Here is a 23,122-nt window from a genome sequence, read left to right as displayed (position 1 = left end):
AGATGGTTATGTGTAAACACATCTCCATTTCCACCATTCAGGAACAGGTAAAATACTGCGTGGCTCGAACAGTGGCAAAACAAGGCTGCCAACTTAGGAATCTTTACAAGACCATTTGGCTGGATGGGTTAGGTCCGGTTGGTGAGAAAATCTTAGGGATGACTACTCACCAAGGCGGCCTGGGGAGGGGGTGGGGGGGGGCATAGCACAAGTTTAAAGCCGCGAAGCTGCCCTCAGGATTCTAGTACCCTACGTTACATCACCACTGATATGGCTAGTGAAAAGACCACTGGTCGGCCTAGTGACAAGACCACTGGTCTGGATAGTGACAAGACCACTAGTCTGGCTAGTGACGAGACCACTGGTCTGGATGTGTAGGGTCCGGGCAGTCACCAAACCATTGCGATGGAGTCCTCCATAATTTCTGAACATTGTCACCTCTACTGTTCAACACATGTGCCGAAAAGCCCGCTATGTCGTTCTACATTTGTTGTTGTTTTTGTTTGAGTCATCAGCCCATAGAATGGTTTGATGCCATCCTATTCTGTACCAACCTCTTAATTGTACATAACTGCTTCACCGTACTTCTGCTCTAATCTGCCTCTCATATTCACACCTTGGCCTACCCCTACCGTTATTACTGGCTACACATGCTGAACAAGTGCTGGGTGTCTATCATTTTATCTCTCTCCCTCTCATCAAATTTAGCCAAATCGATCTCCTCTCACCAATTCGATTTAGGGTGATGATGTTAGTCTCTTACGTATCTTATTGCTTTTGGTGAAGGGAGTGATAACCTTGAGAGCTACAGATTTATGTCGGTTTCAAACAACAGGTACACGATTTTTCATTTCATAATTCTTACCATGCTCCACAGAGATTCATAGCTCGGAAATTTTGGTTAAGAACCCAGTGACTGTATCAACCTTAAAAACCCATCCCGCTGACCTAGAAAGTGTGCATCGTCGAATTCCCTTCAAAAGTGAAGGGAAAAGCTACACTGCGAATCAAGATTGAGGCGGTCTATTAGTCTACATTACATTTGGAGTAACAAATTGTGAAGCAAGTTCTCAACGAGTTATCAAAAAGGAATCATTCAGTAAAATGCATTTCTCTTTGTGGAATGACGAAGCTGAAATCCTTTCTTAATCTGTCAAAGCCCAATGTCACCTACAGGTGAGACCTAATATTAATCAAATTTCCTGTTTGAACTTCTCTGCCTGTTGGAAGTACTCAAAGAAAAGTCCTGGGATTTGAAATGGAACATTTTAAATTCGCAAATTGCACTGGTCAGTCAGCTCACGCTCAAGTACAAGAGGTAACAGACTGGATTGAAGAGGAGAATCAACTGCGCGTTATTATGGCATGGAAAGCGTGTGATAAAATGTAATTATATTTTGCAGTTTATGCTTGTATATTGCTTAAAGGGTCAGAAATGAAAGTGATACATTCTTAAGCATAATATTATAATTTAAAGATGTGTTATTGACATGAAAGGCATGATGTTACTTATATGTGTCATTGGTCACATCAAGTAGGCACTTTTGTTCAGTTTCAGTTATGAATAGTATCTGATATTCAGTTTTTGTTTTCTCTCCCTTTTCAGTCTGACATTGAATGAGGTACTAGAAATGTTGGAAGATCTATAGATCTATAGATGATATTACTATGTTTCTACAAAATGACAGGTATATTACAGATGAGAGAAGTTGCGATGAGGCAACTAATTCTGTCGATCTCAATCCCCTTCCCGGTAGAATGTTGAGATTGACAATGGAAATAAATATATCAGCAGATGATGGTACGCCGGTACCTTCTAATGAAATGAAGCAGGCGCCTGGTTTTTCTGGGAAAAATAAACGAGCACCTTCAAAGGAAAAATACAACAAGTTGTGGGCAGCTACGGAGGAGAATTTTATTTTCCGATTGGGTGAGGAACGGGCATGAGGCAACTTCAGAATATGACGGACCGCAACTGTCTCCAGTTCAATGTTTTGAGTTACTGTTCATTGTAGAAGAAGAATCTCATTGTGAAAATGTCAAAATTATACGTTGTGCACAGGAACCATATGTTAGACATAAATTCAGATGGCATAAGGTTTTATATCACTGTACTATTTTTGACTGGCAAAACGCATCTGGAAAACATACGAACTTAGCAAGGTACCGTACAAAGATACTTCAAATTTCTTAATCAAAACTTTGGGCAGCAATTTGAGGGAATCGGTTCAAGTGATCTTGCAGTGGATGAAGCTATGGTTTCCTATTCCAGCAGTCACAGCACCAAGCAAGGGGTAACCTCTAAGGTTCGGACTTAAACTGTGATCAATTCCTACGCGATTTGCTTACCTCGTAGCCTTTGAACCTTACCAAGGATCTAAACCGGCCCAGCAGCCGCGACAGTCCAATATGCGTTAGGAGCAGCAGCTGTGTTCGCAATTGAAAGTAGGCTACCAGCAGGCTACAAATTGTAACTATACTGACCAATGTAATCTACAGGTGGCATCCCTGTAATTTTTTTTTTTTTTGTGGAACACTTTTCCTCTGGATTTTTAGTTTTGTTTTGTTTTTCGTAATGTAGCTAACATAATCTAAAATGAAATACATAGATCAATTTCGTACACTGTGTGGGCATTGGCAGTTTAAACTGGTGTGTGTGTGTGCTAATGCCGCTAGTGCCGCTGCTGTTTGCATTCAGGTCTGATAATATTGTAACTGGTCTTGGTTCACGCTCGGGGACTGGGTGTTTGTGTTTGTCGCAGAATTTTCCTCTTCATATTTACGCAACACTACCAACACGCAATAGGGATTACCGGTACATTCTATCACGTAGCCTTGGCCTCAGGAAGAGCATCAGATCGCAAACAAGAGTCAAATCCACATGTACGACACATCTCGCACCCACTGGTGTGGTAGAACATAACAGATCCATAACATAACTGTACCAGAGGTATGCCCGACTCGTGCATTTGAAACTAGTGACTTGTAGAAGTCCATGAAGATCATGAAATCTGAAACCCATTTTGGAAATAGTGTGAACGTTTCTCGACATATGTCACTACTATCGACTTATGTTGTGCCCTCTGGGGTGAAGATGAACTATTAAAATTCAGGATAAATTTTGTGCGTTAAGGTTTCCTAAACTGGAATATTTAGTGTTTGTTTTAGATGTTGAAAGGTTATCAACACTACTATCTCTTCCCATACGCTTAAAGCCGCTGAAAAATGTTGTATATTTATTTATCGACCAATCAAAAATTTTCTGATATTTATTAAATTAACCAATAAGAATTTGGGGTGTGTCAGGGCCTTGGCCCAGAATTTTCTGGATTTTCCTCTCCGCTATAAAAGCCGAGGGCTGATGAGCCATGTTGTCCTTTGTGACCGCTCCAGTCTAGAGCGTGTACCTAACGGAGGCTCCCTCGTCCATCTTCTGGAGGTCCACAAGCTCGAGATAATGGCAGTTTCGTCTTAACTATGTGATAGTTTTGAGAGCTAGCTTGAGAGGAAAGTTTCAAACGTCTAGTAATGTAACTTTTATTTTGTCAAATGTATATTTCAAACTTTAATTGTAAAATTCAAACAAGTCAAAAGAACTGAACCATAATCAGAGAATAGAGAGTAACTCTCATGTGTTCCCTCTCAAGTTGACATTGAGGTGACCATGATTTTGTAACCGTTAAAATCCACCTAGCATTTCTGTAACTTAAATACTTTCTCCATGTAGTCACCTCTCTAACGTCGGGCCATAAGCCCAAATAGGGTTTTAAGAATTTCATGTAAATATCAAGTAGTGAATGTGTTCGCCTCCTTACCATTTCGATTTTCGGCCAGTAACTTTACCTTTTGTTTTTATCAAAGGTCAGGTAGGATGGGTACTTGTTACCCCTGTTAGAGTTAACATCATTCACTTCATTTTTAGGCAGTTAGACTGTTGAGCAGTTAGGACAGTGAGTACTGTTTCATTTTGTTAAATGTAGGTTGTGCCTGGATAGGCCAGGAACTTGTAAATTTCGAGAATAGTCTACAAAAATGTGAATTTGTAGAACAAAAAGCTCTTCCCCTGATGTAGAAATTGGAAGATCCGTCTCCTTGACAGTTGATTGAAAGGATCAGTAGCGCTGATTTAAAAATTGTAATTAGGGAGCGTCATGCTTATATTGTTAATTTATTGTTATCTAATTTTGCCAACATTGTACCCAAGCTAACAAGCCAGATCTGTACCTGAATCGTTATTTGTTTGGCAAAGTGTAAAATTTAATATTTGAAAAGAAACAGTAGAAGAGAAAGAAATATAGCTCCAATGTTAAAGCAGCTGCCATCGTGTTGTGAGATGATTGCCGTAATATTTCTGTACTTATCTACGACGAAACGCTTGGAGGTACAGTCATGCGCCTCGTGTTCCGAGCTATAAACGAGGTGGATATCTGCCAACACTCCTGCGTGACGGTACAAGCTACAGGGATGTATGAACATCTGCCATCCACTCTGAATGTTCATAAGCGAAACATTTGCATTTATATTTCAGAGAAGGTGCCTCTAGATTACCTTGCATTTATACCGTAGGCCCAGTAGGCTTCGAAACACTGTGCCGGCGCAATCAACGCATCAAGTCTTCACTGTTTCGCAGCATTGAGATCACTTCGTGTGTCGTGTCGAGTGAACAGGAACCCACACACGTCAGCTTCATCGATGCTTCGGAACAGCAGAGCTTTGAAACAGTGACGGTGCTTTGTTCACCTCCTCGCCACAATAGAAACACTCCGCGTGACATTGTCCTGAAGATAAGCCGAGACTCTTTATATTCCGAATCGCGAGTCAAGTGATTAAAATAACAATGCACTCCACAATGTTAGGTCTTTCACACGGAAACATTACAGTATTGTTCTCAAAGCAGGGTCATATTATAAGAGAAAGTCGCTTCCGTTTGCCAAGTGCAAATGTTTCTAAAATTATTTTTTAAAACTTCAATTTGAAGTAAAATTTTAAACTGGAATAGACCAAGTCTGTTACTATTCACATAATACCGATCTTGGGCTCTTCTGAGATTTAATTACTCATTTTATAATTATTCAAGTTGGTCCACTTACTTAGACTGCTTTTGCAACTGGATTACGTATACATAGAATAACTATTTTGAACTGTTTTTATTTTTCGTTAATCATTTTATAATTATTCACATTAGTTACTGTTTGAATGTGCATTTAACGGAAACATTGATTCCTTTTAGTACCATTGTAAGCGCGTAATGAGGAAGGAAACGCTGTATATTACCGGTACTATATACTGGTACTACAATACTGTGCATCATATATTTATCATACTGTACGTTGTACATTTGCACATTAAATACTTCATGATCCTCATATTTTATCTGTATTAGAACGTCGAACAATTTAGTCCGTGAATTAGACTTAGCTATGAAACGTGGTTCATGTTCCACCACGCCATCGCGAAGCACTGTTTCTCTGGGATTCCGAGACGGAAGTGCGCCGTGTGTCGCTGTGCCGTATGAAACATTCAGCAGTGACAGTTAGGCCATGTCTATTAATAAAACAGTATTTAAGCCACACGAGGCGGAATAATTCAGGCTTATTCCATTCTACGTTGTGCAGATATATTCACAATATAAATCTAACAATGATTCATCATCTTGTTCTTCTTCTACAATATCCTTATCATATGTCGGCTGTCATCGGGGCGATCTGACCCTTGTCCTCAGCAGGTTGGGGTACCGAGTCCATACCATTCTCGTACAGTCCGTAGCCAAGATTTTCTCCTTCTTCTCCTACACCTCTTTCCTTAAAGTATATCTTTGAGATAAACTGAAGGAGGTCATTTATATCTTTGTGTCAGTCGCATAATACAGTAAAAATTACAAGAGAGATTATACATATTACAGTGGTGCTGCCTAGTGCCAGATATGAGCACTAGTATCAGGTGGATGTTATTCCTTACGTTGTCGCAATTCGCACTCTCTTTGAAGACTTCCACGTCGTCCAGGGCTTTCCGTAGTTACGGAGCAACTTCTATTCAAGTTTCGCAAGTTTCAGGCGAGCTGGATGAGCAGCCTTGCCTGATCATGTCAAAGCATCGTGAGAGAGGAGTTTTGCCTCGGGGTTGGCGCAGTGATACCTGCAAAGTGTGGCCACAGGTACATAGGTGTATCACTGTGTTCCAGTACCTCTCCCATCTACTTGACCTGTAAGTTTCAAGATGCTTCTTCATTCCTCAAGTGAAAAGTATGGATCTGGTTTTTGATGAATTTGGTTTTAACTCATTATTCTCTAAAGGTATAAACCACTGCACTACCTCATAATTTCGAATGATATTGATTCCGATATTGTACGTGACCTTCAGTTCGGAGTACTGTAGCTCCACATCTCAAGGGATGGTGTTCAGGCCTCAACAACTTAAGTAAGACAGGAGATACACAACACCGAAGTAAACATGGACGGAGAAAATGAAGTCCCTGTTATAGAGGATTTCAATAAATCTCTTGAAGGCAGTCTTTGGGACCTAGTTTCAACAGGACTGCTCAAGCTGTGATCAAGTATGCAGGTGAGTGACCTAAAGTACTGGACTTGCTTTAGTGATGTGCCAGCTACTCTCAAGTTTATAGGTTGAATGACATGTTTTCTTACGATCATTAAGTTAGTATGTTTCGTGTTTAAACGCACAACTCTGTTTGACCACACAGTTCGCTAATATATGTGCACCTTCAACACTTATTGCAAACCGAAGGGTATTATCCGCATATGGCAGATTATTTATTACGATTCCTTTAACAATACTGATATCAGAAAAACACCCTTTCACTCTAGATATTGAAGAGGAGTGGAGTTATAACAGAGCCTCATCCCTTGCTTTATTTCAATAGCACAGGCGTTGGTGTTTTCAACCTTAAGAGATGGGAACTGATGTTAATGCAGGTTGGCAACGTTTCGTATATCTTTTCCATCCAGACCAATATCATATAGTATAGTCAATTTACCATGTAACCAAAGAAGTCTCTGGACAACTGGGAATAAAGCAACACCAGGATGAATTAGTCTCTTCTGCAAGGAAACTTCCTGTCCTTCATGAACATATATACCTTGATCATGACCAAGGGTTTCTAGTGTAATGTGGAATCCGAACCAGAGGATGTCTTCATTTTACGAGGCACGTCCAGAAAGTAAGTTCCGTTTCAATTTATCTCCGCTGCAGCGCTGCGATCGCAGGTCCGCACATGCACGGTAGACGCTCTGTATCAAGGAGAAGAAGCGTGTGCCATTTTGAGATCGCTGTCAGCCACGTACGCTTTGTTGTGCTTGTTTACAATGTCGGTGTTGATTGAACATCCCGCCACTTGTGAAATCAGATCTGTGATTCGTTTTCTGAATGCTAGGAAAGTGAAACCAATTGAAATTTATCGGCAAATTTGCGACGTTTACGGACAAAATGCGATGAGTGATCCAATGGTGAGAAGGTGGGTCCGACAGTTCAATGAAGGACGTAGTGACGTGCACGATGAAGAACGAAGTGGGCGTCCATCTTTGGTTACAGAAGAACTGGTTCACGCGATTGATGACAAGATCCGGGAAAGCCGCAGGTTTACAATTAGTGCTGAAAGAACTGGTTGAAGACACCGGCGGCAAACTTCTATGAAGAAGGTATACAAAAACGTGTGCCGTGCTATGACAAATGCCTGCAAAATTTTGGCACTTATGTGGAAAAGTAGTTTAAGAGTTGTAGAATTTGGTGCAATAAATGTTTCTGTATCTGTACACAATTTAGTTTTATTACCAAACGGAACTTACTTTCTGGACGTACTTCGTATAACTCCCGAATTCCGTGGCCAGAATTCCAACAGCAGCCAGCTCAGTGACAATGATAATAGGCTATCAAGCCCCCTGATCTTTATCGTCAAATTAGTCAGCAATACCCTTATGATAGGAACAGCGGTCCTGGTTGAAATGGGCCTTACTTTGTGTCAAAATTGGATGTCTTCATTTAAGGCACCATTTGGATGGATTCCGTTCCCGGACCACGCCTGGCTTAGGGTCGGTTGCTAAAACTGAACGCGACATTGCGTTCGAAGGGTGGGAGCGTCGCGGTTCGTGCGGCCACGGCCGCCGCCGCGTCTCCTGAAAAGAGCTTCACCCCGGTGGAGCTGGACCGGTCGACACCACCACTAAGAGTGTGTGAGACGGGAGGGTTGGTCCGCGCAGCGTCTTTGTGTCTCCTGGCGCCGGTTCGCCGCCCTTGCCCCGCGACAAAGCTCGAAAGTGTGTGCTGTGTGTGCAGCGACCGAACATTTTGTGCGACACGCACAAGCCAAACACGACCTCAGAGCAGGCGAGACTACCCGCTGAATTTAAGCATATTATTAAGCGGGGGAAAAGAAACTAACAAGGATTCCCTTAGTAGCGAACAGGGAAGAGCCCAGCACCGAATCTCGCAGGTTCACCCTGCCGGGAAATGTGGTGTTTGGGAGGGTCCACTTAACCGGGAACCTGCGGCAAGTTCAAGTCCTTCTTGAATGGGGCCACGCTCCGCAGAGGATGCCAGGCCCGTAGAGACCGCTGCGGCTTTCGGGAGGATCTCTCCTTAGAGTGGGGTTGCTTGAGAATGCAGCCGTAAGTGGGTGGTAAACTCCATCTAAGGCTAAATATGACCACGAGACCGATAGCGAACAAGTACCGCGAGGGAAAGTTGAAAAGAACTTTGAAGAGAGAGTTCAAGAGTACGTGAAACCGTTCGGGGGTACACGTGAGAAACCCGAAAATACCTCAACCGGGGAGATTCAAGCCTTATCCGCACCTCTTCCCCTGCTTTGGCCAGATGGGTCTGTGCCCCTGCACGGAGCAATCCGGCGTCAGGGTGGTAACGGGTTTCTACTCGGCCGGGTAGTGGTGGGGAGGTCGGTGGGCCGCACTTCTCCCCTCGTTGGACGTCGCGACCCGTTGGGTGTCGGTCTAAGGCCTGGGTGTGTAGCCTGTTCGTCCGCGTCGCAAGGCGTGTTCGTCGGACAGACCCCCGGTGTTCCGGCCGACGGCTCGACGCTGTGTGTGTGCGCGCGGAGTTGATTCGCCGCCCTTCGGGGCAGACGTCCAGCCCCTGACAAGCGAGGGCGCGTGGCATGGACGACGGACCTCCGGCCCGACTCCGGCCCCGCTCAGCTGTTTGTTTGGGGATGCCTCGGACAAAAGAATCTTTTAGACTCCCGTCAGCGGCGCAAAAGCTTCGGGTAATTTCACGATCCGTCTTGAAACACGGACCAAGGAGTCTAACATGTGCGCGAGTCATTGGGTTGACACTAAACCTAAAGGCGCAATGAAAGTGAAGGTCCCGCCTCGTGCGGACCGAGGGAAGATGGGCCGCGCTGCTGTGCGGCTCCACATTCCCGGGGCGTCTCGTTCTCATTGCGAGTTGAGGCGCACCCAAAGCGTACACGTTGGGACCCGAAAGATGGTGAACTCTGCCTGGCCAGGACACTAGCAAGGGAGATGTGGAGCTACAGGCAAGAAACCAAGAGAATTTAGAGTTTTGTGTCAATATGTTGGAAGGAAGATATTTAAAGATGTCCTTGGTGATGCGGGCAGTCACTTCACCACTGCCTGCTCCTTAGGCTCCAGAGCTTCCTGATCTCCTTGAGACTCTCGGTTCAGCTTTTCACGGCCGGTGTCCTGGCTGTATGCCGTGGTCGAATATCGTTAGTAGTTGCCTATGTCCCACCGGAAACTGAGCGGGGCATTCCCAGGAATCCGGTCAGTATGAAGGTCAGTAGAGTACTGAAGGTGTGGCATCCAGTAAATGGAAGAGCAATCCGAAGCGGCAAGAAATTTACCTGAAAGGAATCATAAAACACTTTGTTGGTGAGGCTCTGAAGATGTAGCAAAATGAAACTGCCGTGAAAGTGGGAATCTGGTAACGCTTGTGGCCGTCGAGTGGAATGACGTTGTTCCTACAAGCTGTGGCTCAGCTTACCTCGCCTTTCCGTTATGTAAAACAGAGGGAGGACTGTTTACTACTCGGCCATTTATACATACTTCAATCTGCACTCAACATACAACAGCCACACCCAGAAATCTCCTGAGCTGTATAGTGATTACCTTCCTCATGACGGAACTGCAACGTGAGTAACAATTAGGTAAGTATACTCCATATCTTCGTGATGTGATGATGATTATTGTTTAAAGAGGCCTAGCATCTAGCTCCTTGGCCCCTAATGATACGAAATGTAAAAACAATTTAAATGTCCAAAAATTCAACCTCTGACCGGAATTCATATCTTGATTGTGAATAATGAATGGACTAATACGAAACCAAGATAATCAGCGGATCCAACTCGAATATTAAACATTAAGAAGAATTCCAATAATCAATCCTACGAATACAAATATAAACACGACGATGAACAATTATTATGAACTTAAAACAATCAGCGGATCCGCTCCGAAATGGCGCACCTATCCAGAAGCTAACTTATAACAATGGTATATACTGACCAAGGAGCTGCTTCCAAAGCACATCCTTGAATCGATTATGCTTTGTGTCTAAAGAGGTCGAAAATCTAGGTGAATGGCCCCTCATAAAGGTACCTATCGCTAGTAAAGAAGAACCACGGTGTAATGGATTTAAAATTAATCTTCGCGATGATACGATGCATATTGATTATGTGTCCATTTTCTTGTCTGGCCCACCGTGTATTCAAACTTCAGGATTCCATGGACTTTCTCTAATTGGTGATGGTGTGCTATCTAGCGGTCGACTTGGAATTTAAGCAGCGAGTTAGCTAGGTTGTGCTGCTATCTGGGCGCTAGAAGTGAAGCTTTCTCAGTCGTAGTCAGTCGACAATGCAGATAGCAGTTGTTCTGATTTTTGCTTCTTAACCTGAAGACGCTGGAACCTATTCTCTGCTGATTGTGCCTTAAGAAGAGTAGAAAATCATGATGCAAGAAGAGGAGATGGTTGAGAAATTAGACCCTGGATGATGGATTGTCCATCTAGGCGATAGGCCTGAACATTTGGTTATCCTTTTAGAATATTTAATATATCTTGTTTCCTTCGACCTCGTAAGTAAGTTGCATCCATCTTCTGTACTGAACTAAGCTACCAAGGAATGGATTAGTTAATAGTGTTAATACGCGGAGATATTTAAACTCAAAATTGAAATTCTGCATGTGGGTTTAAAAGAAATTGACTTCCTAAAACAGGTCCTCATAATAATCTTGTAATATGGTAATATTTTCGGGCTTCGAGTTGCAATGGTCATTATGGCATTTGTTTATCTTCTTGACTTTAGTTAATTAAGGTTTTGTGCACAAAACAAGTCATGTTTATTATTATAATATTTTCAATCAAATGTCGGGCTACTAATAGAGAAACATTGTGCCTTTAATGTAGGGCTTCTAATGACTTTCTCGGTACTTCAAGTGCTTGTTTTGATTTCGGTGCTCGTCATCTGTTACACTCTGTGTAACAGAATGAAAACATACCGTGGCCATGCTGTGTTGAATTTGACATTTGAGTATCGAATTATTGTTGATAACTTGATTTTCAGCTGATTTTTGGTGTGGATCTTCGTGCATATGGAATGTTTTCCTGATGAGTTTGATTAACTCATTTGGTTTAAGCTACCGTACCTTGGAGAATATTAGGGTTATTTATCCTATTTATGGATTTATGTCCATGTTTCGGATGATTTCATGGTGTTAACTGAAGTTATGCTTTTTGGAGGATTTAATTTAATTTTAATGCAGCCCTGGAGTAACCGAGAAATTCATTAGGGAAATTTCAGCTTTCTTTCAGTAATAGTTGTCTTAAGATTTTAAACTTCTATTGATCTACGTTTGTTTATTGTTCAAAAAGATTTTCTGCCTCCTGGCAATTTGAGTTAGTGTTAAAATAATTTATTTTCAATTGATATCCTTGATTAATTATTCTGAAAGGTGTTCACGTTCATTGTGCAGTGGTAATTGATTTTTAAAAAAATCAGTTTTGAGGTCGAAAATTCTTAAATTATTTACCTAATTAAATTTTGTTTGATCAATTTAATTTGAGTTATTATTTCAGCCAATTAGTTAATTAAGCTTATTTTAGTTGATTCGCTAGGCCTCCTGTGTCCAGAGCTTCCTCAATCAACGACGGCTTTCTGTTGGGATAATTCGTAAGTCGTCCTTTTGCTTATTTTATCCCTGGTCGTGCTAACACTCTTGACATTTACCTTATGTTGTGAGAACGGTATTTCTAGAAAACAACGTAAACATTCGGTGTTCCACACAAAAGGGCGCAACCCATAGGCAACTCAAACCCATAGTGTTCCCCACATAGTGGGTACTATTCACAGGGACCCGTTCTACCCCGCGGTATTCCTTGACATATTGAATAGTAATCACAGTGACCCGTACTATACCGTGGTGTTACCCACATAGTTGGTACTAATCACCGGGACCCGTACTATACCGTCGTGCTCCTCGGAACGAAGCACATGGTGTCCCTCACATAGTGGGTACAAATTTCAGGTAAATCCTAGACCAGTGGTGTGATATGCAACGCGGACCCATGGTGTTCCTCATATTGTGGTACTAATGACAGGTAAACGGCAGACCTGTGGTTTTCCTCAAAACGCAAACCCCTGGAATTCATCACATAGTGGTACTAATCACATGGACCCGTATTATCCGGTGGTGTTCCTCACATAGTGGGTACTAATTTCAGGTGAATCCTAGACCAGTGGTGTTCCATGCAACGCGGACCCATGATGTTCATCACATAGCGTAACTAATCACAGGAACCCGTACTATACCGTGGTGCTCCTCGGAACGAAGCACATGGTCTTCCTCACATATTTGTTCAAATCTCAGGGACCCGTACTATCCCGTGGTGTTCCTCTCATAGTGGTACTAATCACAGGGACACGTACTATACCCTGGTGTTCCTCATATAGCGGTACTAATAACAGGGAGCCGTATTATACCGCGGTGCTCCTCACACATTTGTACTATTCACAGGGATCCGTAGTATCCCGTAATGTTCATCACAGAGTGCGAACTAATTACGGGGACCCGCACCATCCCATGGTATTCCTCACATTGTGTTGCTAATCAGAGGGACCCGTACTATCCCATGGTGTTCATCACATATTGGTACTAATCACAGGGACCTGTACTGGTGTTCCTCATATAGTGCGTACTAATGACAAGTAAAACACAGACCAGTGGTGATCCTGAGAACGCGAGCCCATGGTGTTCGTCACATAGTTGTACAAGTGTCAGGGACCCGTACTATCCCGTGGTGTTCCTCACAGAGTGGGAACTAATCACAGGGACCCGTCCTATCCCATGGTGTTCCTCACAGAGTGAGAACTAATCACAGGGACCCGTACTATACCGTGGTGTTCCTGACAGTGCGTACTTATCACAGGTACATGCCAGACCCATGCTGTTCGTCACATAGTTTCAGAAGTCTCAGGGACCCGTTCTATCCCGTGGTCTGCCCCACATAGTGGGTAAGAATGTCAGGAAAATCCCAGACCCGTGCTGTTCCTCGGAACGCAATCCCATGGTGTTCGTCACATAGTTGTGCAAATCTGAGGGACCCGTACATTCCCGTTGTTTTCCTCACATAGTGGGTACTAATGAGAGATAAAACCTAGACTTCAGATGTTCCTTGGAACGCAACCCATGGTGTTAGTCATATATTTGTACAAATCTCTGGGACTCGTACTATCCGGTGGAGTTCCTCGGAACGCACACCCATGTTTCCACAACCAGATGCTGAAACACCCGAGCGACGTTAGCTTCTTTTATCTCCCTGGGATCCTCTAACCGAATCTAGGCAAAGGGTTAGCCTCCGTCATAGTGATGGGTACTATACATGGGTACTATAAATACACAGTGATCCTCTAACAGACCCATGGTATTCCTCAGTTTGTGGTACTAATCACAAGGATAGTGGAACTAAGCACAAGTAATTTGGTTCAAAATTCAGCATCCCTTGGTCTCGTCTTCCACGCACAGAGATCTGTGTGTTTGGTCCGCGAGAGCTATATTATTTCGCTCACGTCGACTGGAAAGCCAGGTAAGAACCCCCTACACGCCACCTGGGACGCAGCACGTGGGAGTAACACCTCTCCCCATGCTACGGCAGCGTAGTAGGTTCGTTGATAATCTGCTGTTACTTGATGTCGTGTGTCCCCACTCCCTTACCGCTCTTACAACTGCCAATGGCTGCCATACAGAAAAGCCGCATAAGATGACTAGACTCTAATTCTTCTGACCGTAACATTTTGAAGTCTGTTGGTGAGGTTTACCATTTTCCACGAGCTGGTGGGCAATCTGTTTAGCTGTAACATTCGCATGACCCTCTGTAACTGGTTGGTTACAACTCAGACGTTTAAGAAACCTCCAGCCTTTCTGGCTATCCTTCCTTAGATCAGTGTCCCCATCGCTCCTGTTATTAGATATCGCTTTTAAGAAATCTTTCCCAGCTTGGACGGTATCGGATCTCAAATGATCGTTGTCAAAGAGATCACGATAGTTTCTCAATATTTCAATAGTTTTTGTATATAGTGTTCACCGTCAGCGAATTGAGATACGAGAAAAATTTCACGATATTTACATAATCATCACATTAAGGAAAATGCTCCATATTCAAAATGTTCTCGTGCAGTGAAATAATACATTTCCCCCAATCAGCCTTCTTAAAATGACATCATCTTCGAAAAGGCACTCAGATTCTAACGATTTAAAGGTAAGATGTATTGAACTAAGACGAGGCCACAGAACTAGTTGCAAACAGAATTTTGTGGTGGCATTTTGTAAATTAACAGAGAGTCGCAGACTGAACGATGAAAGGCATAAAAGTCTGTAATGAAGATGTATGTATGAAAAGGAACTGTCTGCGGTCTGATTGCAGCATATATCTGGCATATAACAGGACGATGAGGGATTGTTTGCCCCTCTGATTTCGCTGAAAACCGAGATATGTGTTTGCTTACGCAGATACTGTAATTTAATATCTGGATAATATCCATCCTCCATCTCGCACTGTTGAATGATACTGGAAGTTTGTTATCATGCTGTAGAAATAGATTGCACGAATCTGTCCATTCTACGCCAGCTTCTCCTCTTTCTTCGGTACCTGGGTAGCCCCATGTTGTATTATGACTCTTGATGTCACCAACCAAAAAATTCACATGTTGATGCTGGAAGGCTCCACAAATCTAAATACAGTAACTGGTGGGTTATTGATTGAGCTCTACTGTGAGAGTCTCAATGTCATCACGGGAGATGATCTGGATGTTGGATAGCACTGAGGGTGTTCAAACACTAAACACATGACCTTGATTTTTGGACGGCGAAGATTCTAGTCTCGGCGACTTTCCTGAATGCATATTATTAGAGTGTCCAGTAAATTGCAAGGCTATATATTTTGTGTTGTCTTTCAGATTCTTAAAATTAAGTGAATAATTGAAATAAAATAATCAAAGTGCAAAATATTATTATGAAAACTTGAGTAACATAAAACAGTACACCTGTACATACAGAGGACGAAGTTGAGCAGAAAATGGGAGCTGATAAGAGTTAAATATAGTCTGTGTATTCCAGTAAATTCTACAGTCTGACTCGTTGGCTGAATGGTCAGCGTACTGGCCTTCGGTTCAGAGGGCCCCGGGTTCGATTCCCGGCCGGGACGGGGATTTTAACCTTCATTAGTTAATTCCAATGGCCCGGGGGCTGGGTGTCTGTGCTGTCCCCAATATCCCTGCATCTCACACACCACACATAACACAATAACACGCAGTTCCCTACACGTGGCAGATACCGCCCACCCTCATCGGAGGGTCTGCCTTACAAGGGATGCACTCGGCTAGAAATAGCCACACGAAATTATTTTTATAGTAACTTCTACAACGCAGCATGGTGTATTTTGCTATGTGTAGGTCTGATTTGACCTTGTAATATTTTAGTGGATGTTTATCACAGTTTCAGCTATTAATTTTTGTGCTGAAAAGACACAAGTAGAAATTTACGATGCTTGCGTATGGTAGAAGTGTCACTGTGTTATAACCGACATTTATCCATATTTTTTTAAGGATGGGACGTTAGATTGAGTGCATTTCTCATAAAATTTGTTCAGACGTAATGAGGAACATGTTTGCAGTATAGCAGTGAAATTTAGAGGAATTTTAAGTGTGTTAATTTGTGAGATTGTATGTCCACAGACGTAGGATCAGTTGAGTATGCAAATTGGAAAGTTCTGGTTAACTTCTAATTTGCACATGTCAGTAATTCCAATATTTATTTATTTATTTATTTATTTATTTGGCGTGTGGCTACATCACTAAAACAAATAATATTTACAAATATTATCTCATACTAATAACAATAATTGATTTCATAACGCTAATAAGTTGAAGACAGGGGAGAGTTCGATTTTAATGTATCTCAGCAGTATAACTAAGATATTTAGCATCTGAGGTTGCCTCAAGACACTTTCCGTGAAGCTAGTTAATCATAAACTTCATATCAAATGTTCGGCCTTCACAAAAGGTCTCATTATTTTATCCAACAATAGGCAGGAACGAATTCAGTCCCTGGAAAACTTTGTGCAATTGCATCTAAAACGAATCTAAAACTCTTATAAGAAAACCCAATACATGGGAGGATCTACTCGATAATTACACAAACAAAATCTGGTAACTCATTTTCGCAAAATTACTCAGGTAAATATTTTCAAATACTTGGGGAAATCATCCAACAATCTGCATTAAATCATGAGGAAAACAGAGAGAGATTTCTATATTACAAGTAGGCCATAGAACCACATGGAAAAGTACGACAAAATATCAGTAACAAGCAACGCTATATTAAAGCATTATAACACCGTAATTAAGCCTCAAACATTACACACGTCAGAAACCTTGATCAGTCGAGAAAGATCATTATCTAAAATGATCGAAAAACAAGATAGGGAAGTCCTCAGGGAAACCATGGCCCAGTATGCATAGGAGTGTGGTTGAATAGGAGGTCTCCGGAATTATATCAACATATTGAGGAAATACCAGATACAATCTTTGGAAAAGGTGATTGAAGTTTGATTGCCATATTCAAAGAATAGATGATGAAAGACTCACTAAAAAATTTAATAATGCTTCCTCGCTTAAAGTCAGAATAACTGGATAATCGAAATTGAAAAGGACCTTCAAGAAATCAACATACCATATGAAATTATATGGGACACGGCTAGCTTTAGAACGTTGGTGAACAAACATCATTTTGCTGACAACACAAGATGAGTACACAGTTACACAGAAGGAAGAACAGATGATAAAGAACAAAGAGGGAAGAAACTCTGGCAAGAGAAGAAAGCACAACCATCTGCAAAATAAGTACAATCGCGCTCCTTAGTGGGGCAAAACATTTTGAAATGATAATAATAATAAGTAATGGAATGAGTAATAGTTACCATCCATGTGGTATGCTTTTTTGTGAAGTGTCAGTCTGCGATACATTTGTCACGAGGTGATAGCTCGGGGTTCGGTGTATTGAGGTTTGGGGTCTATGTTGAAGTCAGTGTCATATGCGTCTGGACTATTGTATTTCCAAGTGAAGTGAGAAACTTCGTAACTGTCCTTAACTGTCGGTGGTAGATACGTTCTATTTGTCCATGTAGTTATGAAACCATGCGACTCAGTTTGTGAGACATGCTCCTAGTAGATTCTCCAGAGGTAATGGTGTAGATAATGCCGAGGTTTCTTTGTAAAAATGCTCGACGGAAAAAATCAGGACAGAGTGTTTTGAAATATGGTAAGGTACGTGGTTTGAACACGGAACAGGTTCGTACATTCAGAGGGATTCTTTGTTCATCCAATTACTCCATTAGTACCAGTGAAATGCATATCAAATTCTACAGATCCCATTAGACTTGAAATAATTCGTGATGGCAATAATGTTGACCGATATATTGTGATAATACGAGGATTTGGACGAAGATTTGTGCTGTAGTAAAAGGCCATCCGTGGCGAGATCTGTTTGCTCACTTGTGTAAGCCAGTGGAGAGCGGCAGGTATAAACCTGTTTGACGAGATAACAGGTGTTCACATTTATATGCGGCGGAACCTCTTAGGAAATAGAGGCCCGTGTTACAACATTATTGATGTTACAATAAATGGGGAGTAATTTGAATTTCAATTCTACTGCATAGGCAAATGACAAGAGTGGATTCTCAGTAACATTCCCGAACACTTGACTATGTATTCTAGTTTCGATGTTTCCATAACACAGTCATAGTTCGTATTGCCACTGAGCGTTTAAATAATTACTTTGGTGTCAGAAGGTTGTCCTTAGATATTAAGATTTCCATTTCTTGATATATTCATAGTGCAGCTAGGTGTTAAGGACTGCCCATGGCGTGTCCTTCAGTGGAAAGCAGGATGGTGGTTGAAGTGCATGGAAGGGATTCTTGGGATTGCTCGCCCATGCTAGGATCGTGAAATTACGTAGCTAGCCAACTGCTCCTAGATGACAGGTTTGTTTGACACAATGAGTCAGTACCACTTAGTATTCCATAGGGTGTAGTAGCACCCTGCCATTAGTCCATGGGATACCCATGATTTTTGCCATGTTGTTTATAAAGGAGTTGTAATATTTTGTGTGTTTATATTTTAGCAGGACTATAAGTGGATGCAGTTGAACTCCGTGACCTAAAATATGTAAGGGTTACACATGAGTCGAGTTTATTTTGGGGTTTGGCTGAAGGTTATAACTAAATGTTAACAGAATTTCTTTTCACAGGTTTTCATGAATTTATTCCAATCGCTGACTTCAACCTGATATTTCGGCTCATGAAACATCATTCAGTCAATACAAATAACGCTATTTTATGTTGTATAATATTACGCTATTATTCACTGGCACTTGAAGTCCACTTGTTTTGGAGGGTCACTGTGGTCATCACGCACATTCAATTAACTTCAACGATAGGTCACTTTGGTCCTCAAACTTAAACATTAATATAGTGGGTGACCATGATAGCTCAGTGATGTACATTTCGACGTTTCTCAGATTCCATTGAGGGTCCAGGTATCTCGTCCTATGCTGATGGACTGTCAGTGGATGGCCTAAATTAAAAAGGTATCGAAAACACTTCCTCATATTTAGACGATCGAGAAATCGGATGCATAACGCACAGTTGTTTATGGAGCTGAGCAGATTGAATCTCATGTTGTTTTCTAGTTAACCATAAACTAGTTTTCTGTGAATAGCCCTTCAGACTTTTTTGTGGTGGATATTAATTTCAACTCGAAATCGTCCAGCCGCAGCGTTATATTAATATCACTGACCGCAGAACACTGTTTATGGCCATATTTGTTAACAAACCCGCCATCATTCTTCATTGTATTTTATTGAATAAAATAGTTAGATTATGTAGGCTTTTAATTTATGTAGGCCTTCCTTTATACCCCAATAGTCATGTCTGGAAGTGACTAAGAGCCATTAACACCGCCTGAGATACAAGAGTTAACATTTCATGCTGAAGACCTGGAACAGGCAAACACCAGTTTGACATGAAGAAAAGGGTTCATTACTCACTATGTCTCTTCAACACTTGCAACGATGAGATATAAGAGATATTTAGTAACTTCCTTGTGGCCCCGTTACAGAAAAGAGAGAGGCCAATTAACTGCCCCCAGGTAAACTAAAATAGAGAAAAGTATACTGCAGCTGTCAACATACGAGTCCCTACTTAAAGACGCCCCTCGAGAATTACGTGACATTCATGAATAGCTATGGGCACTGAAGTAGAACTTTCAATTTGCATTCAGAACCGGCTAACAGACACAATATTATCGTACAAGTGCCGAGGGAGCATGTACAGTTTTGAGCTACTGGTCTACTCATAATTAAAAGAAAACACGACATGTAGGAAACGGGAGCAGAGATATGCTCAGGTTTCAGCAACAATTTCTTAAATTGCGTCGTATTATGACTTGATTCGGCACTTGCTAATTCCCTTGAATTGTTTATCCATAAGTCTGAATACTTCTTTCATGCGCTTCTAGTCTTTTACCAGTTTTCTTTGTCATAGGATCCTTCCGTGTTCATTGGAATTAATTCCAGGACGGCTCCCAAACGATTGTTGATGAGCACACTTCTACTTTGGTCCGAAAAATAAAAAGGGTCGTCCATAGTTGAGAACAAGCGGTTGTATATATCTCTGGTTGATGAGGAGATAATTCATGAAATGACCTTTGCTCTTTTCGTACATGGACCTAGCATTATGTTACCTGAAGATTTTCTCTCAGAGAAAATGGTACAAAAGGATGGACCGCTCCCCGATGTATGTTATGAGGTCGCAGAAAAGGTGCTGTTCTAGCTGAAGAGCTTACTACTTCTCTGCTGTGTGCGATCGCATGCGCCTCGCTACATCTCCGGAATTGAAGGTCTTGTGGAACTCCGGAAACTAGTGTAGTAGTTAGTGGGACGTTAAGCAAAATAACATTGTTATTAAATCACGTGCGGCTTAATCACGACGTGACGTGACACTCGTGCGCCGTATCGCCCGTGTGAACCGACAGCGTGGTGCTGCGTGCGAACGATTTGCCAAGAAACACGGTGGAGTGCGGCATCTCACCAGTGTGGTTTACATATGCGTGGTTAACTTAAATGATTATCTTAACATTTTATCGCAAAACAGAGCACTCGTGTGTGTTCTGATCTGAAATGTTGAAGGGACCTTCTTGGCTGTATATTTGTCACAGACATAACACCAGTATAGCTTCTGGCCTGTGTGAGTCCGCATGTGAACTGGTAGGTCGGTTTTCTGGATGAGGGATTTGCAACAGATATTGCGGCAGTGCGCCTTACAGCCGTGTGAGTCCGCATACGACGTGCTAGGTGGGATCTCCTGCTGAATACCCTGATTCAAACATTGCATGAGATTGGCTTCTTGCCTGTGCCAGTCAGCATATGAACTACTAGGCTGACTTTGATGCTGAAGAATATGCCACAGATATTGCAGCAATATGGCTTCTCGCCTAAGTGTGTCCGCATGTGATCTCCTAACTCGCGTTTCTGGATGAATGTTTTGCCGAACACATTGCAGCAGTGTGGTATATCGCCTGTGAGGTTACGCATGTGACCTGCATAGATGGACTTTCTAGCTGAAGAAATTCCCACAGACGTTGCAGGAGTATGGCCTCTCAACTGTGTGTGTCCGTCTGTGACTTGCTTGGACGAATTTACTGCTGAATTACTTGCCACAGACATTGCAGCATTATTGCTTCTCATCTATGTGTGTCCGCACGTGAATAGCATGGACGGATTTACTGCCGAATAACTTGCCACAGACATGGCAAGAGTTAGGCTTTCGTCCGTGTGAGGACGCATGTGAATAGCATGGTTGTATTCCCTGCTAAAGGATTCGCCACAGAAAGTCTCGTCTGTTTGGGTCCACATATGATGAGATAGAGTGTCTTTCCGGCTGAATGATTTGCCACAGACTTTGCACCAGGATGATGACTTCCTTTCTGAGTGTGAACACATATGAACAGTGAGTGTGCTGTTCAGGATGAATGATTTGCCACAAACATTGCAGCTGTTTGGTTTCACGCCTGTATTGTCCCGCATATGATCGGTCAGACTGCCCTTCTTTAAGTATGATTTGCCACAGATATTGCAGCTCTAAGGCTTTTCGCTTGTATGGCTGCGCATATGATCGGTATGACTGCCTTTCTTCCCGAATGATTTGCTACAGACATTGCATCTGTAAGGCCTCTCGCCTGTATGAGTCCGCATATGATCGGTTAGTTTGCCTCTCTTTATGAATGATTTGCCACAGACACAGCAGCTGTATGGCTTCTCACCTGTATGGGTCCACATATGTTCGGTTAGACTGCCTTTCTTCCCGAATGATTTGCCACAGACATTGCACCTGTATGGCTTCTCGCCTGTATGGGTCCGCGTATGTTCGGTAAGACTGCCTTTCTTCCCAAATGATTTGTCACAGACATTGCAATTGAAATGCTTCTCGCCTGTATGGGCCCGTATATGACACGTTAGAATACCTTTCAGTATGAATGATTTGCTCCAGACATTGCATCCGGAATGGCTTCACGCCTGTATGAGTCCGCATATGATCGGTTAGTTTGCCTCTGTTTATGAATGATTTGCCACAGACATTGCAGCTGTATGGCCTCTCGCCTGTATGAGTCCGTATATGATCGGTTAGACTGCCTTTCTTAATGAACGATTTGCCACAGATGCCGCAGCTGTATGGCCTCTCACCTGTATGGGTCCGCTCATGACCGGTTAGATTGCCTTTCAGAATGAACGATTTGCCACAGACGCCGCAACTGTATGGCCTCTCACCTGTATGGGTCCGCACATGTTCGGTTAGATTGCCTTTCTGTATGAATGATCTGCTACAGACATGGCAGCTGTATGGCTTCTCGCCTGTATGGGTCCGCATATGATCCGATAGTTTACCTTTCATTATGAATGATTTGCCACAGATACCGCAGCTGTATGGCTTCTCACCTGTATGGGTCCGCATATGTTTGGTTAGGTAGCCTTTCTGTATGAATGATTTGTTACAGAGATTGCATCTGTATGGCTTCTCGCCTGTATGGGTCCGCATATGATCGGTCAGTTTGCCTTTCTGTATGAATGATTTGCTACAGACATGGCAGCTGTATGGCTTCTCACCTGTATGGGTCCACATATGTTCGGTCAGACTGCCTTTCTTCCCAAATGATTTGCCACAGACATTGCACCTGTATGGTTTCTCGCCTGTATGGGTCCGCATATGATCCGTTAGTTTACCTTTCTTTATGAATGATTTGGCACAGACGCCGCAACTGTATGGCATGTCACCTGTATGGGTCCACATATGTTGGGTCAGACTGCCTTTCTTCCCGAATAATTTGCCACAGACATTGCAACTGTATGGCTTCTCGCCTGTATGGGTCCGCATATGATCCGTTAGTTTACCTTTCATTATGAACGATTTGCCACAGACGCCGCAACTGTATGGCTTCTCGCCTGTATGGGTCCGCATATGTCTGGTTAGATTGCCTTTCTGTATGAATTTGTTACAGATATTGCAGCGGTATGGCTTCTCGCCTGTGTGA

General features: G+C 42.4%; 1 protein-coding gene across 1 annotated transcript; it reads right to left on the bottom strand.

Moving 5' to 3' along the window:
• Positions 1-21,674: 21,674 nt before the first annotated feature.
• On the bottom strand, positions 21,675-22,797 carry LOC137503305 (zinc finger protein ZFP2-like). Its single transcript, XM_068230854.1, has 2 exons — positions 22,530-22,797; positions 21,675-22,024 (listed from the first exon to the last, which is right to left on the bottom strand). The coding sequence occupies exons 1-2, from the start codon at positions 22,795-22,797 to the stop codon at positions 21,675-21,677; spliced, it is 618 nt and encodes a 205-aa protein (XP_068086955.1).
• Between the last annotated feature and the right edge of the window lie 325 nt (positions 22,798-23,122).

The sequence above is a fragment of the Anabrus simplex genome, chromosome X (genome assembly GCF_040414725.1).
Source record: "Anabrus simplex isolate iqAnaSimp1 chromosome X, ASM4041472v1, whole genome shotgun sequence".
Lineage (NCBI taxonomy): Eukaryota > Metazoa > Arthropoda > Insecta > Orthoptera > Tettigoniidae > Anabrus > Anabrus simplex.
The sequence above is the reverse complement of the archived record's forward strand: the minus strand, read 5'-3'. Positions and strand labels throughout refer to the sequence as shown.